The sequence below is a fragment of the Tachypleus tridentatus genome, chromosome 12 (genome assembly GCF_004210375.1).
Source record: "Tachypleus tridentatus isolate NWPU-2018 chromosome 12, ASM421037v1, whole genome shotgun sequence".
NCBI classification, from domain to species: domain Eukaryota; kingdom Metazoa; phylum Arthropoda; class Merostomata; order Xiphosura; family Limulidae; genus Tachypleus; species Tachypleus tridentatus.
The window spans coordinates 76,108,471-76,126,619 of record NC_134836.1 but is presented as its reverse complement, the minus strand read 5'-3'; the positions used below and the strand labels follow the sequence as shown (position 1 = coordinate 76,126,619).

The 18,149-nt window shown below is 30.5% G+C and overlaps 1 protein-coding gene across 2 annotated transcripts; it reads left to right on the top strand.

Annotated features, from left to right (window-relative positions):
- The first annotated feature begins 422 nt into the window (after positions 1-422).
- Positions 423-14,768, top strand: LOC143233671 (17-beta-hydroxysteroid dehydrogenase 13-like). 2 transcript variants are annotated; one of them, XM_076470158.1, is made up of 5 exons: positions 423-670; positions 816-1,012; positions 9,101-9,340; positions 11,858-11,964; positions 14,609-14,768. In XM_076470158.1, coding segments are annotated over exons 1-5 (690 nt in total). In that variant the 5' UTR covers positions 423-669; the 3' UTR covers positions 14,754-14,768. The 2 variants fall into 2 exon arrangements, with proteins under 2 accessions (XP_076326273.1, XP_076326272.1); XM_076470157.1 differs by lacking the exon at positions 423-670 and having other exon boundaries at positions 677-1,012.
- The last annotated feature ends 3,381 nt before the right edge of the window (positions 14,769-18,149 follow it).

Here is an 18,149-nt window from a genome sequence, read left to right as displayed (position 1 = left end):
ATTGCATGAAGTTAAAAAATATAACACAGATGAACTTAAACAAAGATACATATTCTATACAATTTATGAAAGAGGAAATTCGTGAGTATTTCATTCATTATTTTTACCATAGTAATAACCATGGACTTATTATGTCTTAATGCCGAATTGATACAAGTCTTCACAAAGTATTTGGAATGTTTCTTCCAAAATAGTGAAATTTTAAAAAAATTAAGAAAAAAGAAAAACATCAAAGTGACCATTTATTTGCAAACTTTGTAGGAGCTACGCATTTAATGCCATTGTTGAAAATAAGCACGATTTTTGAAATTGCAGTTTCGAAAAGCGGGCTATCAAATTCATTATGTATATGTGTGTGTGTTTTTTAACAAAATAATGAGTGGAATCTGCGCAGCAATTTTAGAAAATGCGCCATCTGTTAGACAGGAATTAGACACTATTAATAGTTAATTAAATAATATAATATTCTTGAAGTTAGAACTAAAGGGTGAAATTATTATGTTACAATTACCATAATAAAACTCGTTTGCTTGTACCGATATGTATAAAAGGTTATTAAATTTCAGCGGTACTATATCATGAAATATATTCACTTTGCCAGATAAGTAATGAAAAAGTGAACTGAGATGGAACTTTGAGTCTGTGGTACTAAGTGAAGTAACTGCTACTAGTAAGTAACTTTTTAGTACTTACAAGACTGGTAGTAGTAGGCTTAAGTTTTCGACGTTTCTCTTTCTTTTTATTATAATTCTAACTGTAGTAATACCAGTTGCATAAAATGTTTGTGTACATATTCAACATTTTTCTTCTACTAGTGGAGGTATTTCAACTCGTTTTGAAAGCAGGTTTTGCAGTTGTAGAAGCTTTTATGTATTTGTTCATTCCACGTGCACATAAGTCAGTTGAAGGCGAAAATGCACTTATCACAGGAGCTGGACACGGTTTAGGGCGTGAACTTGCCCTTCAGCTCGCTGACTTTGGAGTGAGATTAGTTTTATGGGATGTTGACCAGGTTTGTATTAACATTCAACATAAAACTTTTTTTTTATTATTTATAATGGGCTTTTTCCTTTAAAATAATTTACATCAGAAAAAAATACAGAAAAGTTAAATATAAATTACAGTTAAATTTAAGTTGAAAAGGTAGATCTCAGCCAGTAAATACTTGATTTGTCTCATGTTGGTTACATCATCTTTTGAAACAAGAAATATTTAACATGATATTTTAGGACAACAAAGGCAGTACATAGATAGAAAATTTTAAATGAAAGATCATGCAATTCATTAAACTTCAACTGCACATTTACTGGATTAATGGCAAGTTTAGCAAGAAACTTATAATTTAGTTTTAAAATTTTATTGTATCAAATAACCATAGGGAGGGGAGGAAAAGGATTTTTTTATGTGCAAATCACTAGTGAATCACTTTTTCTGCACATGTAAAACAATACAGTATCTTGGGATATAAGTTAATTTTTTTTCATATTGTAAGTACCCCAGCATGAGAAAAGACAGGATTTGCTATTGAAATGTGTATTTCAAAAGTTACTTCTAATATTAATTTAATTTGAAAAGAAATTTATGTTTTTCAGCATTCTTGTGTTTAGTTATATGATCATATATTTCTTTTTATTAAAGTAATTTTGTAGCTTATTGTATTTTGTGTTTAGAACATTAAGTACATGTAATAGTAAAATTAATTAAAAATACTAATTAACTTACAATACATGATTTTGTAAACTGCTTAACTGGAATAAACAATCATGTAACAATTGCAACTGCCAACAGTTGAATCATTATTGCTGTCTATAACTTTACATTTCATACCATTAACATTTTTAACCCTTAAACAGTTGCAGTGCTTCAGGTAGCAGCATCAACTGATGACAGTTTAAGGGTTAAGAATACAAGATTTGTTTCAACATGTTTTTTTGATTCCATATTGATTTCTGGACTTTTTGAATTCTGTTTTGGTTGCTAAATCTTTCGCATGTTACATGATTGAGGTAAGTAATAGTGATGAAAAGAGAATCAAGAGTGCAAAAGTAAAGAAAAATTGTCTTCATGATGAAGTTGTTTCAAATCTGACATTTTATTCATACTTAAATTTGTTTTTAATTCATCAGAAACGTAAACTTCACAAAATAATATTTCACTTCTTCTGGATGAGCCAGTGAAGGTTAGCACAGATAGCCCTTGCGTAGCTTTGTGCAAAATTTAAAACAAACCAAACCAGTGAAGATTAGAGGGCACCAAAAGCGTATATTTCTCCATAATGATGGAAGAAGTGATCTGTTTTTTCCAACCCATGTATAACAGTGTTAACATGTGAATTTGGAAAATGTTTGGGATTCAGAACTGTTTTAAGCTATGGCTATTTGTCAAATACCTCTGGTACAAATCTTTATTTTATCTTTAATATTTAAAATGTTTCCCTTTTTTATCATTTTAATATTTTTGGTGAAAAACCTCTAGTTTCACATTGCGATAGTATTTACTTCTATTATCAATCAACTTCAAAACTTCTTCAAGATAGGGTCAGAATTATCTGTGTATGGTCTTAAAGTTGAATGTAGCATTTAAGGGCAATAAGGGACCATCTAGGCCATCCTGTCCACTAAACTATACACAAGACCAGCCCTCTACAGGAGAATAGCACACCATTCATTGTTTTGGATATCAGTATTCTCCCTTTGAAAAGTTTGACATTATAGCTATAACACTAAGTGAAATTAATTTGGCTAAACATTTGTAATTGTTAACATTTTAGTTTTCCAGTGGTATCACCATTAACTGTTTTCTGAAATAGCATAAGATATTGAATAATGTTGGCATTAAAAGAAAAAGTTCTAATTTATGAGCATTACAGAGCACACTAATGATTCAAAGATTATTAATCTTCAAGTTTATGTGGAATTCCACTTAGTTTTTCAACCACTGTTGGTTCACACTGACAATTAAAGGATGAGTAATCTTTAGTTGTGTGTTAACACTATGTAGTCTTCCAACCACTGTATTAGTTTCAACAGATGCAAAAACCTATTAATTTGTTAAATGAAATGTGTTCTCTCGTAAAGTTAATGGCAGATGAAGTGATTATCATCTCTTCTTTGGTACTCCAATGTTACCATCAAACAAAATCCTGGACTGCTCTTTACCCACAATTTTCACTTAATTTATGAAATGTTTTTCTAAGCAGCCTCAACACCCAGTGCATTCTCCATGATCTTAAGTGAATCAGATGTTGATACTGTTTATTCAGATGGCAGAAATATGTTGACATTTTTTATCTATACACTTCAGTCAGTGATTATGTTATAGATCAACCAACCTTTCCAAATTGTCTCTAATTAACCTTTTGCTATGGGCTTGATATAATACATACAGGTTTGTCTACACATTTGCACATGTTAAGTATTTGTAATATAAAGTTTGATACAATGTGTATATCTTCACAAAAGTTGATACACTTTTAGTAAAGATTACATTTCTTTTATACACAAAAAATCAGATTTTTTAATGAAATGTTTTTATAAAAATTTGTCTGTTTTGTTACTAGTCAGAGTGCAAAGTGATTTCATGTCACTATTGAAAAACTATTCTTCATCCCAGAAATCTCGTATACTATTTGCATAATCTCCAAAACCTCCTAAACACATTTCAAATATTTCTTTTCGGTAAGAGTTTATTTTCTATACTCTAACTATTTATGTGTGGTCTGTTACTTGACTGACCTCGTAACCATCATAAAAGTTAGGAAATAAATATAAGTTATGCTTTTTTAATGCTAGAATGAATACACATTATAGCACAAAAATACAAGTGTTTACTATAAGTAGCTTAAGTTTCATGGTGCTATATATATATATTATTTTTTATTATATGTACCTTCCAGCCATCTCAAGGTGACATTACAAAATTTACACTCCTTACATATCCAGTAATATAAAACCAACCTTTAAACTTCCTTGTCTTGGCTGGATTTTAGTGGACTAGTATTTTGTAATATACAGTTACATTTCAATTATTATACATTATATGTATGTATATAGATCATTACTATTTAGGAATAAACTATTAAACTTATTTTTATCAAAATGTAGAATAATAAATCAAGAAGTAAAGCAAACAATTTTCTCTTCTTGCTATAACCTTTGTACTCAGTTGCTGCTGGACACATGTTACTAAGCCTTTTACAATTTTGCACATGGACGATATCAAAAACAATTTTTTAGGTTTTATATATGCAGCTGAATAACCAAAAAATCATAAAATAACTATATACTGATGCTGCATAATTTTACCATTAGTTATTAAACTTAGTAACTAACATGTGATTATGTTTAAAAAAATATGAAACTTCAAGCTGATTAAAGACACAAGAGTCATTCCATGTCAAATCATCCAGATTTTGGAAAATATTATGGGTGACCCCCTCAGAATGCCTTGAAAAATTCACATGTGCTCATCTACCCATATAATGAAAAATTGCCAAAGATTAGATCATATCTCTAATAGTTTCTGATATACAGCCCTGTAAAATTTAATTAATTTTTGTTTATTTTTGGCGAATTCATTTTCGGGCAACTTTGGCTGCTTAAAGCTGTAAGAGTATTGGCGGTAGAAGGCCCGAAATTTGCTACATTGATTGAATTAATCTCTCGGAATTCAAAAATGGTCTCAAACCAAGTTTATCTCTCTTAGGATTTTCATAGCGAGGCTGTAAAATCACCTGACAACCCAAAATCGTAAAAAACATTGGTTTATTTAATAAGCCATAGCTCTTAGACTCTGATACAAAGCTGAATTTTGTTTTCAAATGTCCTATAACATATCAGTTGATAAATCAGCAATTGCTGTAATTAAAAGTCTGTTAGATCTCCTGTAAAAAAATTTAGTTACATGCAACTTTTTATGATTTAGCTAAAAATAGCCCTACTTCAGGCCACAGTTTGACCATGTCAACAGTTATTCAGCCTTTTCAGATTTTTACCATATATTTGTACATCTCTGAATATGATCTACAAAACAAATCAGGATGGTGTTCAACCTACTTTTTGAGTTATATTTTTTAAAGTATCCTCTGACCATATGTTGTTTACTTGAATAAAAAAAACTTCAGTTTAGGTGTGTTACTGTGTGCAAATATATCCATACAATTTTTAAATAATTTATGAATCCCATTGAAATATTCTAATTGGTCTTTACCATATATTCATACATCTCTGAACATGATCTTCAAAAGAATCAAGGTTGTGAAAAATAATAAATTATCAAATTTTAAATGTCTCTGATATGTACCATTGAGCAAAGGACCACATTCAGGGCATTCAGTTCTTGTCAATCAGGAATCAGTCCTGCAAAATTGTATAAAGTTTGATCTACTTGAGCACTATGACAAATACAAAACTGTGACAGGTATTAGGTCACATCATAGCTTTATTCTACCAACAAATTGTATATGAGAAGGCTATCAGATGATGATGTGTACACAGTTGTAACTGTTGGTAGTAACAGTGAAAGTGATGCTGCAGCAGCTCAAATAGGGTCTAATGATAGCAATGACAATTATCAGCCAGGGAAATGTGTGGCATGCGTATACGTTCATGAATGTTATGTGGGAAACGTAAAAGATAGATCAGATGAACATTCTGATGTGTTGGTGCCATTTATCAAGAAATCAAGAAATGAACTGTTCTCATGGCCTGCAAGGTCACGTAAAGATGAAAGCTGTATTCCTTTCCAGCATATTCTTTGTCTGATAAATGCACCTACCATGCAAGGCAGTAGTGCTCGCCACTATGTTTTAAGTCAAAGTGATCTCAACATAATCAAACTCGAAATTTCAGAAATTTATTCAAGCTGTCTGAAAAAAGCAATGTTATTTGATGTTGTTAAGGCTAATTTATCACCAAAGCAGTTTTTTGAAACATTTCATTGCCATGATTATTGCAGTTTGGTGTGACTATAATCGTTCTCGGTTATCCCTTGTTGTAGCACTGTGCTTTTTGTGTCTGATTTACCTTTGTATTTATTATATTATGAATCTTAAAGTCAACCATATCTGCATATCTGTAATGCATACACAATATATTTGCATTGCCATGTGATCTAACTAGTCATGCCAATAAACTTCTTCAGAAATGAATTAATTCTTTCTTGTTTCTCACAACTTCATTATTTAACATTGTGAAAGGCTGGTTAGAATATTTCAGTGGGATTCATAAAATTCTGACAGATATTTTTCAAAATTGTATGGATATATTTGCACACAGTAACACACCTGAACTGAATTTTTTGTACATATAAAACGTGTGGTCAGAGGACACTTTAAAAAATTATAACTCAAAAAGTAGGTTGACCACCATCCTGATTTTTTTGTAGATCATATTGAGAGATGTAAGAATATATGATAAAAATCTGAAAAGGCTGAATAACTGGTGACATGATCAAACTGTGGCCTGAAGTAGGGCAATTGTTAGCTAAATCATAAAAAGTTGCATGCAGCTGATTTTTTTTACAGGAGATCTAACAGACTTTTAATTACAGCAATTGATGATTTATCAACTGATATGTTATAGGACATTAGAAAAATTATTCGGCTTTGTAACATATTAAGTCTTAGAGCTATGGTTTATAATATAGATCCATGTTTTTTTCGATTTTGGGTTTTCAGGTGATTTTACAACCTCACTATGCAAATCCTAAGAGAGACAAACTTTGTTTGAGACCATTTTTGAATTCTTTGAGATTAATTCAGTCAGTGTAGCAAATTTCAGCCTTCTACCATCATTACTCTTGCAGCTTTAAGCAGCCAAAGTTGCCCAAAAATGAATTTGCCAAAAATAAACAAAAATTAATTAAATTTTACAGGGATGTAAATCAGAAATTATTAGAGATATTGATCTAATCTTTGGCAGTTTCTCATTATATGGGTAGATGAGCAAATGTGAATTTTTCAAGGCATTCTGTGGGGGTCACCTGCAGCCTCCTGGATGATTTGACATGGAATGACCCACAACCTACTTTCTTGAAACCTTGGTTTCAAAGAATGTTGTAGCCCATTCACAGAGTAAAATGGCTGAGGAAACCACTTGGGGGATATTCTAAGCTGTCAATTGGTTATTCACACGTGTGTGTGTATATATATATATATATAAAAGAAGTAACTATGTATAAGGGACTGTTTCCACGAATGGAAAGAGGTGCACAGTGTTACTGTGTTTGATTCAATACATAAGCCATATCTCAGCAAAATAAAACAATATGAGATTCTTATATTATAGCTTGTTAAATTTGGTAATTTGAGTTCCTAATTTGTTTGAAACTATAGCCGAAGTATTTTGATCCCATAAATATCTAATTTTAAACATTTCTGATTTTAACATAGCATGTGACTCGCTACAATCTATTTTGGTGTGTTCTTTAAATATTTACTTTTAAGAAATTAACTCACATATAGTATTAAAATTTGAATTATAATCTACAACATGATTCCAAACTTATTGACATAATTTCATAAAATAATAGTTCAATATAAATTTCAATTTAAGCTAACAAACATGATCTAAATAGCCTTTGGCCTGTGACCTGTTGTGAAATGGTTAAGTAGTAATACTTGCTTCCTGTATTCATTTTGAGCACGAAATAATTTTAAATATAGTCTGTTCCTAGTTTGTATGTAGATTAAATATGCTTATTACCAATTGCCTTATTTTATGATTATATTTATCAGGGGTAAAATTCTGCTGGTATTGTATTTTAGGAACCATTTATTTCCCTAACATTTGCAGGCCTAGCTCTCAGTTTTATGATCATCTCATAAAGCAATTCAACGTTTAAAATAATTGGACTCAATCAGTTTAGGAAAATGTCTTTAAGACCAGTACCTTTAATCTGTTGGCTCCAAATTCTGTTTTACTGATACTTTCCAGGTCCCTCTAGTCATTTCACAATTACTTTTTTTAGGAAGAGTGAATATGTAGCTGTTGTGTCCCAGCCAATATGTGGCCCTTTAAAAAGAAAATAGAGTGGGAGCCAACATGTTAAGCATGGGTAAAATTCTGCTGGTACTCACTATCAAAACTTATTTTTTAAGGCGGTACTAATAGTGGAACTTGTATGAGTTGCTTTTCATTTTATATTTACACACATCTTTTTTTCTATTTCAAAGACAGGTTAACATCACCCACATGAGTACCTCTTTATAAGGGTTTTTATTTGTTAAATTTTGTACATTTTAAGGACAGATGCACATTTATTTTGGTTTTTATATTTGTACAAAAATTATAACAAGGTGTTTGTGTTTTCTTATGTAGTTAAATTACAATGTTTTTCTCCAGGCTATTAATAAAGTTCTTTATAGAACTGTCATTTATCCTCATGTGCTGTTTGTGATACTTTTAGGCTTTTTAATCTATATGTTTGTGTAAGAAAATTAAGTTAGGGAAATTATCAGTACATTCAGTTGTGATTGTACCTTCTGTAGTTGATATGCTAGACATTAATGATCATAACTCTGGCTATAATCTGAAAACCTAGAAAATACTGTTTTATAATATTTTTTTTTAAGGTCCTGTATCCTTTTGAATACTTCTTGTCATTCAGGTGGTTTGTTATGTTGAGAATAAATTTGCTTTAAAACATTTTTGTATACAGCATTATGTTGACAAAATAAGTGTTGTGAAAATATATTTTGTGGGGAGGGATCCTTTTATTTGCAGATCACTTTTGAATCCCACACCCAAAATAAATAAAAACTTTTTATTGAAGGCATTAAATTTGTATGCTTGTTGAAAATTGTGCACAAGTTTATTGCACACTGCTGTTGCAATTTTGTTGTTTTCAGTTTGTCATTAGAAAATATTTGTGTTCATTTGTTTAGAATAAAATAAAACAAAAATATGAAGCCCATATTTCAGGCAACATAGTTCCCAATTTTCCAATTTCAGATTTTTTTTTTCTCTCAGTTCTAAGTTTTCTGTGCATACATTACATTTATAATTCTTTAGTTACACTGCAGAAGAAAGCTTAGCATATAATATTCATAATTGTTTGTTTACCAGACCTGATTGTTTTTGTATTTGTTTTCCACTGTCAGAAAGCTGTTGAAAAGACAGCAGCAGATGTCAAAAGAAAAGGTGGGGTTGCATTTGCATACCATTGTGATGTCACAGATGAACAGAAAGTAGAGTTGGTAGCTCATGAAGTTAGACGAGACATTGGAGACATCACCATCTTAATCAATAATGCTGGAATTATGCACTGCCAAACTCTTCTTTGTTTGAACAACCAGCAAATTCGGCGAACTCTTGAAATCAATACACTTTCTCATTTTTGGGTGAGATGATTTTAAAATTTTTCACTTTGTTAAAATGGGTGATATGTTTCAAGGTGGAAGGATATGATTGAAAGTTATAATTACATCACCTTTTTTTCAGTAAATGTGAATTTACAGTGATATCACTACAGCTGATATGAAGTTTGAAATATATTATTCGTTGGAATAGTTTACAAGTCATATTATTGTACTTGTAATGTAATTGTTTTAATTTTGTTTTATACAAATTGTTAAAATCAAAGGTGATTGTATTATTAACTACACACCTCCAGAAAGTAAAAAAAAATGTTAAAAGGTAAAAGTTGATTTAAACCATTTTCAAACAACATTTCCTTTCTGTACTAGGTTCTAGATTTTAGGCTTCAGATAAACAGAATAGTTGAACTAGGCAGCTTCAATTTGTTTTGTGTCAGGGACTTGCACTTTCAGAACTTTAACTAACATGCATGTGTAAACTGTATATGCCTGTATATGTGTCAAAGAAACAAAAACACAGACAAATGGTTTATATGTAATTGATTTGGATCCTAGTTGTGAAAAATAAATACAACAATTTTATATACAATTACATATGTTTTCTCTTACTCATGGAACAGGGTCATAAGTGTCCCAGTAGTCTAACTACTTACTTACTCATTGACAATTTTGCTGATACTATTTGAGAATTATTGTTTTGCAGCAATGAAGGCTGTTTGTAAAATAAGTACATTATTTCAGTTCTGGTACAATGATTCTCAAGTACACACGTTTTAATGGTAAAGAATAAAAAAAGAAACGCTATGAGATGTTGTTACTGTGTGATGGATGAGTCAGGATTTTCGGCCAGACTCTGGCAGAATCTGTTCGGATTTACGGAGTTAATTCAGTAAATATATAAATAATATATGTAATTTATTAACATTGTGAGAGGGCAGACAGTTTTGTTTTGAGTTTATTTACTGTTTGAATGTTGATTGACATGTTAAAACCTATAGCAGTGAAACTTATGTACTTGATAATGATTCTTCTAGGATTGAAACATCATGAAAATTCCATTGTTAAAATTGAAACAACTTTTATGAAGTTTAAATATGCAGGCCTGTGTTATCACTGTTTTTAATTATTCCAATCATTCAAGCGATCAAATTATTTCCATTATGATTTCTCATTATTTTCAATTAATTTGAGGTTTTCAGCTAAATTGATTATTTTCATCACTGACTGAGAAAAATACTCAACTACTCAGAATTAGTTTTCTAATTATTACAATTTTTGGTTATCATGATTATTCAAGTCTCATGTGAGAATAATCAGTTACTTGAATGTAACTGATTAATGATAAACTGATGTTTAATTTATTAGAATTCCAGTGATTGCCCAGCTCCACATGTAGTGTTAGATTGTAACAGAACAAGCTGAGCACAAACACATCATTCAGTTCATGGTGCACTATTTGTGTAAATTTATAGGAAATGTAATGACAAAACAGTTAGCAGTATAAAGATAGAAATTATTCATAGCAAGAATAACTCCAGTCAAAATAAAAAAACTCCAGAAATACTGTATAACCTGAGAAACATCTGAAAATTGACAATATGTAGTCATTGTCAATTCTTACATAACTATATGTAATTGTATTTGTATAGAAACTATCTTAAGATTAGGTACAAGCATCTGAAGTTTTGAGATCCTGAAAAAGAATTTATTTGTTTAATAAGCATATGGGTTCATTTAGATTACCAAATTGCCTTTCAAACATAATTTATGTATACAGTTGTAACTCTTAACATAGGGCTATTTATTTTTATGCATACATATGATTTGTGTTTTTATGTCACAAAATTTTAATTTAAAAATGTTTCAAACATGTAATCACTTTTCCATGAGACCTGCTACTTTCTAGTGGAGTATTCTCTGATTGTTTCGTAATAAAACTAAGATTACATTAAAGGAATACTTTAGATCAGTTATTATATTTTTAATGCTACATTCTTCTGTAGGGTCTCAAGTGTAGTGAGAAAAATAATTGATTTACAGTATTTTTAAAGCTTTTGTTGCTAATAGCTGAGATTGCTTTATATTGTTAGGTCATTAAAAGTATCTAGTACATAAGATCTATGTGTATGTTTTAGCAAATTTAAGGAACTTATATAACTTAGACTTTAACCTTAATTAAAAATAATTAACATCCAATTATGATGTCAAAAAAACTCATAGGTTCAAGAAGTCTTGATAGAAATGAATAAAAACCCTATGACCTGAGCACTTTTGAAAGGTGGACCTTTCTTCTTCATGGGCAAATTGGGAATCTTAACTTACAGAATATAGTTTCATGAACTGTCTAACTTGGAATAAACAAGTATTTAACAAATACAACTGCCAACAGAAATTGAGAATGCACAGCACTTACTTTCACTATCTTCTTTTCACAATTGAATCAGAAGCATTGTCTACAAGTTTATGGTGATAATCATATCTTTACAAAATAAGAAATTTAATAAAATAGCCACTAAAAAATATTTATTTTAACTGTTTCAGACTGTCAGGCAGTTTCTTCCTCGTATGTTGGAGCTCGGACATGGTCACATTGTAGCCATAGCATCTATAGCTGGACTACTTGGATGTGCTAATCTTGTAGATTACTGGTAAGGATATAATTTATGGATGCATATAGATGTTGTATTATAAGACTTTTCAATATAGAAATTATATATATGAAACTGTGTGTATGTAGTTGTTTTACGTGTAGACAGATGCTTGTGTGCATTTATAGGCAGATGATGTTAAAATTATGTTACCATACTTTACTACATTTATATTCAACTAAAGTTTATCCAAAATTTATTCAAGTATGTAATATTAATTACATATAGATTATGCTGTTATATAATTAAAAAGTTATATTATTTTGTGATATACATTATCTGAAATTTGAATGCTAAAATAAATATTCTATGATAACCTTGAAATGATACTATATTTGTTATCACAACTTGATGCACCTGTGGGGCTTATGTTCAAAGTTATGAAATAGTTTTGCTCTATTTATAGACTCACAGTAAAGGAAAATCTCATAAATAAAATTCACCATAATGGTTGTCCTTTTAATAGGTTTAGTTGTCATACCTGAAAGATCCTGGAAAACTACTAAGTTTTTCTCTAACAAACACAATCAGAACAACTTTAAAATAAAAAAAAAAATAACAGAAAAACATCATTTGTTCCACACATTTTCTGTTAATGTTGAAATGGACACACAACAAATCTAATCATTTTATCTAAAGCATGAAGCAGATAAGTTATTTTGCTGATTGCCCAATCGTAATAGTTTTAAGCCTAAGATGTTAACTTGACTCCAACATCATTATATATCAACATTTAATACCTTCTGTGTCATTTAAACAAAGTTTTAAATTTTTAGTTGCTGTCCAACTGATAAAATAATGCATTCTAATATTTATAAGGAAGAATGTAAGAAAAGTATATTTAATTAGCTATACTCATTCCTGGGTTTATTTTTAATTTGATCTAAGTAGATACTGTGGCTTCCTCTAACCAAAAATTATTATTAACTTGTGTACACGTCTTTTTTTATATTACACCTTTTACATTCAGCGACATATTATTGAAACTTCTAATTTTTAACAATCTTTTAATTTTACCCATTAGTTTTATTCTATTTTATGAAAATGACATAAATACATTGTCTTCTGTACAAACAGGCTACACGTTTGTATTTAATTTTCTACTATTTCAAATTTGTAGCTGATTTGAGTAAAAAAAATATTTAAAAAAATAAGAACATATAAAATTAAATTAACAGATTGCACTGATAAGTAAGCTGTTCTGTGTTATTAGCTTTAAATAAACAGATTACACTGATAAGTAAGCTGTTCTGTGTTGTTGTTAGGTTTTCTTCAACCTTCAAGTTGATCTTTTTGCCTTACATTTGTATCCACTTCAATGTTGTTAACATGTGACTTGTCTACACACAGATAATCGGATTCTGTTTTTCAGTTACATTCCCACATTACGTTATTCTACTCTTGAAAATAACAGATCCACCTATGTGAAATGACTCTCTTCTAATTATTTTTAATAGTACAGTTAAAATAAACCTTCAACTGTAATTTTCTCTCCCCCACACACAAAACACAAAAACACAAGAAATTAACCTTGAATTGATATAGCACATTTTATGACTTAACTGTGAATTAGTTAATCATAAGTGTTACTATAAATGTTGTGTACATCTGTATTGATCTAATAGATTATGTGCTTAATATAATTATATAAACTTTGCACAAGTTCTTAAAAAAAATAACTGTGTGAAAGTAGTAGAAATTTGGTTATAATGCTGTTCTTCTGTCTGTTCTTAGACTAGGATTATGCTTCAGATTGAAGTCAAAACTGTGAATGGTGTAGCATCTTTTTTTTCGTAGTTATTATGGTCCGTAATGAGTTATTTTTGTTTCCCTGAGTGAGTGAACATATCTGAAACTGTCTGGTCATGCCATTATTCAAACTGTGTTATTTGGTCACAGAGATTCTAGGTATAAAAGGGAAGTGTGGGTTAGTGTAATTTGACGTAAAGGGATTCTTTAATATTCCAGATTTTAAAATGGTCATCCATGTTCAGAATTTGTTGTTGGTTCCAGTTTATCTTTACAATAATGAAAACATGATACCAAAAATGTGTAATAAATAATTATGATAGTTTGTTTAGTTTAACTCGGACTATCTTGTATGAATTTCTGTTTTCAATCAAGGATAGCCTTGTGTATTTAGTTCAGTTTATAATTAATTGATTGTATAAACAAATGACAGGATTATGCAAAAAATATGTATTGATGAAATTGAAAAATGCCAAATGTTTTCAATAACTGACCTACTACCAGAAGGCAGTAACATAAATTTCAGCACTAAAAAAAACCTCATGAATTTTTACATCAGTACATAAACTTTATATATGTAGTGGTATGTTTTCTTATTTGTGTGGGATCTAAGTAGCAAACTATGTGGAAAAGAAAAAAAATTACGTTCTACACTTTAAAGCTATGGGTGTGTTATGGTTGTGGTCAGATCTTGTTGTTAGATCAGACAGATAGCGAAATACTTGGTAGAATGTATCTGTCATCCCTCTAGTCTGTAAGTTCTAAATTATAGACAGTGAGCACAACAAACCAGTCTTCAATAGGTTTGTGCAAACATCTCCCCAAAAAATCTTGAATGAAGCTGAATTGTCCTAACAAATTTGTTCAAATGTCCATTTTTGCTTGTATTACTCAGTGCTTCAAAATTTGGAGTTGTGGGTTTCATGGCTGCTTTGGCCGAGGAGATATATGCTGATCGAAAAGATTACTGTATTCACCTTACGACAGTCTGTCCGAGCACTATGAACACCAGACTTACTCATTACCCACGAACAAGGTAAATTTTAAACTGAATTGTTTTAGTTATTTATAAGTGAGATTATGTGCTTTATATGAATATGTGTAGTGTTTGTGTGTAACGTTTTAGAACATAAAGAACATCAATAACAAGTAGGTGGAAGAAGAGTCAAACAAAACCTTTTACCTTTTCCATCTTAGCTGTAGAGAAATCTGTTAGTGGAACCCACTATACTTTCTAATAAGTTATTCTGCAAACTGATTTTATGATGGAAACAAGTCTTCAATTTGGCTCTCTTTAGAACTTTGTAACTGTGGTTGCTAAACTTCAACATATTGTAAACCTTACATTTCCAGGGTTACAACTTTCCTATTTGCAGCAGCTTAAGTGAAATTCATAATCATTTAACTTGTGTACTTTAGGACCCCACTGTATTTTTTTATGATGATCCAAAGAGAGAAAGTCCTAATGTGACAAAGGCCCAAACCTTTCGTTTGAAATATTTCAACAAATTGGTAACGTTTTGATAAACATTCGAGTTTATTGTATTGGTGCAGAGGAAACTTTACAGTTGAGAAATGTCCATAAAACAAAAACCATCTTATTAAATAAATCACAAAAACTTGTTTTAGTGCATTCTAAGAACCTGCAAAAGATTTTAACCATCTAGATAAATATCCCTCTTTATTTTCTGTCATTCTTTAATCCTAATCAGGCAGGTGGTAGCATTCTCTATGTACAGATGGCTTGGATTATTCATTAAAATGTTATTTTAATATCTTCTCATTAAAACTTTACCGTACAACTTTTCCTTTTATAACAATATCTTAGGGATTAAAACATGATATTCCTTGATTCCAAGGGAATTTAACTTTGCTTGAGAAATTTCATCTTTTTAGTTGGATTTTCCAATGAGAAAGGTGTGGTCCATCTGTATTTTTTTAGCTATGATCAGTGAAAGTGAACATCTTGCATGGATTAAATAAAATAAACAATTCATGAGGGAATGTAATCTTCCTGGGACTGTACGTATGGTTAATTACATAAATTAGGCTCAGACAATTATGCTATGTACATCTCATAATAATAAGAATGATCCACACAATAATATGCAGTTATATAAGGAAATGTAATTTTCCCGATACTTTTCCTTTAATCGGTGTAATTTTATTTCATTATTTCTGTCTCTTTATATTTGTAATAATTGAGTCACAAGTTCTGTGAATGTTTATAAATATCCCAATAAGAGTGTGAACTTCTTGTTCTTTTTGCTACTGTTTCTTTTTTATTACATAATAAATCAAGAACCAAAACAATGGTGTCCACAGTGTTACCAAGGTAACATAGTTTTAAATGGAGTATCTGCTTTTATAAGTATTATTAATAAGTGGTACTAATTAAAAAAATAACAAAAAATGTAATTCTATTGTGAGTGATTTTATTATTTCATCTTGAAGTTGGCTTTTGTACAGATATTTGGTGTTTGAAAAGCTTAAATAAAGGGTGAAAAAAGGAATTAGCAGCCAATAATGATAAACAATAAATATTACAGTTGGGGACCTCATTGTATTTAGAACTCAGTTACAAATACAACCTTGACGTCTTGAGAAACACCGCATGAAAAGCAAGAAGGAAATAAGTCAATGAAAAACTTTTAAAAAAAGGAGATAAATGTATATCAGTCTTTCAAAAGTTTATTGAACATGATTAATGATAAAACTGTGTAACACAAATTTTGTTTCTGGATAGTATGTGTTATTTCTTTATTGCTTATGTTGTAAAAGTACAGAAAATGGTCATGATTCCCTTCAAACTTTGCTTTTGTGACCTGGATAATGAAATTTAGAAATTAACCTATTTGTTATTTAAAAACAGGCAAATTTGCACATTTTCATTTGCATAAGATCTGAATAAAACAACATATGAATCAAGATTTACATATATTTATACTAAAATTATATAAAAATGAACAAAAATGTTTAGAAGTGAGGAGTTTTTCGAGATTTGAGACTGTAATATAAATTACTTTCACGTATCGCTCCCCCAGATAGTCTCCCATAATGTTTTTGTTATATGCTCCTTGGTAGTGGCATTCAAAGTCCAGTATACTTTGGTGGAAGCACTCACCTTGTTTCTCTGAGTATGTTCTCATGTTATCCTTGAATTTTTCAAGATGAGTGTCAAGGATGTGGACTTTCAGAGACATCTTGCAGCCCATTTTGTTGTAATTCTTCACCAGAGCCTCAACAGTTCCACATAATTTTCGGCCTTGTGATTGCTCAAGAATCCCTGAACCACTGCGACAAAACTGCTCCAATATTGTTTTTTTTTCCTTCTTCTGGAGTTTTTTGGGAATTCTGTGCACTCCAGTATCTTCTTTATTTGTGCTTCAGACAGCTTAGGAAAGAAGTATCGAAGGTACTTGAAAGTTGCAGACTCCTTATTAAGAACTGTGACAAATTGTTTCATAAGACCCAATTTTATGTGCAATGGTGGGAACAATATATTCTGGAGGTCCACTAGTGGCTCACACTTGACATTGTACCTCCCCACAGAGAACTCAGTCTGTTGTGGCCAGTGCTTCCTGTTGTAGTATGCCTCAGTGTTTCTGCTGTCCCAGAGGCAAAAATAACAGGGAAACTTGGTAAAACCTCCTTAGATAGGTCTACATGTTCACTTAGGCAGCTAGAACTAAATGGAAGTGGAGAATGGTGAGCCCCTGTATATGGAAAGTTCTAGAAAATTCTAAAGGTTCTTGAAATTTTCATAAGTTCTACAACATTCTAGAAAGTTCTTGAAAATCCTTGTAAGTTTGAGAAAATTCTCTATCAGCTACTCAGCATTGAATCTACCTGGAATGTTGTGGAAAATGGGTAAATTTGAAAATTTCCTTACTCGGGTCAGAAAACCAAAGTTTGAAAAGAAAAATAGGTCTTTTTCCATTTAGGTTAGGCATAAGCAATTTTGAAATAACACTTTCTGTCTAGGAACAAGAAAAAGTAAAAATTTTGTAATATAGTTTAAAGAATTAAAAAGACTGGATGTTAACATGCTTGAAATGGTGACTGTTAAATAAAGGTTTGTTTTGCTTAAGGCAGTCCTGGTTTTGTTAATTGGGTGCAACAGGGTGCTCTTGCAATGTAAGCTTACTTGTATATAACTGAGTTATATAAATATACTGTTATGTATATTTCTCTAAACTATCAGTGATGTCAAGAAAACCCACTTTTAGAGAAATATATATGCAAAAACGGCTCGTTTGGGTTGAGAAAATATTTTAAGAGGGATATAACATCGAAACTGGCCATTAAGGCTTTATGATTAAGTTGATTTAGATTAGACTTGAAATTAAAAGAGTCTTTGATGAATGAGCTGGCTGATGTTACATATTTGGAGAATGCCCATGCTATGTATTTACCAAGATTGTAATTAAATGATT

Bases quoted from the DNA above. Each gene is read 5' to 3' on its own strand.
- LOC143233671 (XM_076470157.1), top strand. From the start codon at position 779: ATGTTTGTGTACATATTCAACATTTTTCTTCTACTAGTGGAGGTATTT. The intron at 9,341-11,857 runs GTGAGATGATTT...TAACTGTTTCAG, and splicing joins ATACACTTTCTCATTTTTGG to ACTGTCAGGCAGTTTCTTCC. The intron at 11,965-14,608 runs GTAAGGATATAA...TGTATTACTCAG, and splicing joins GCTAATCTTGTAGATTACTG to TGCTTCAAAATTTGGAGTTG.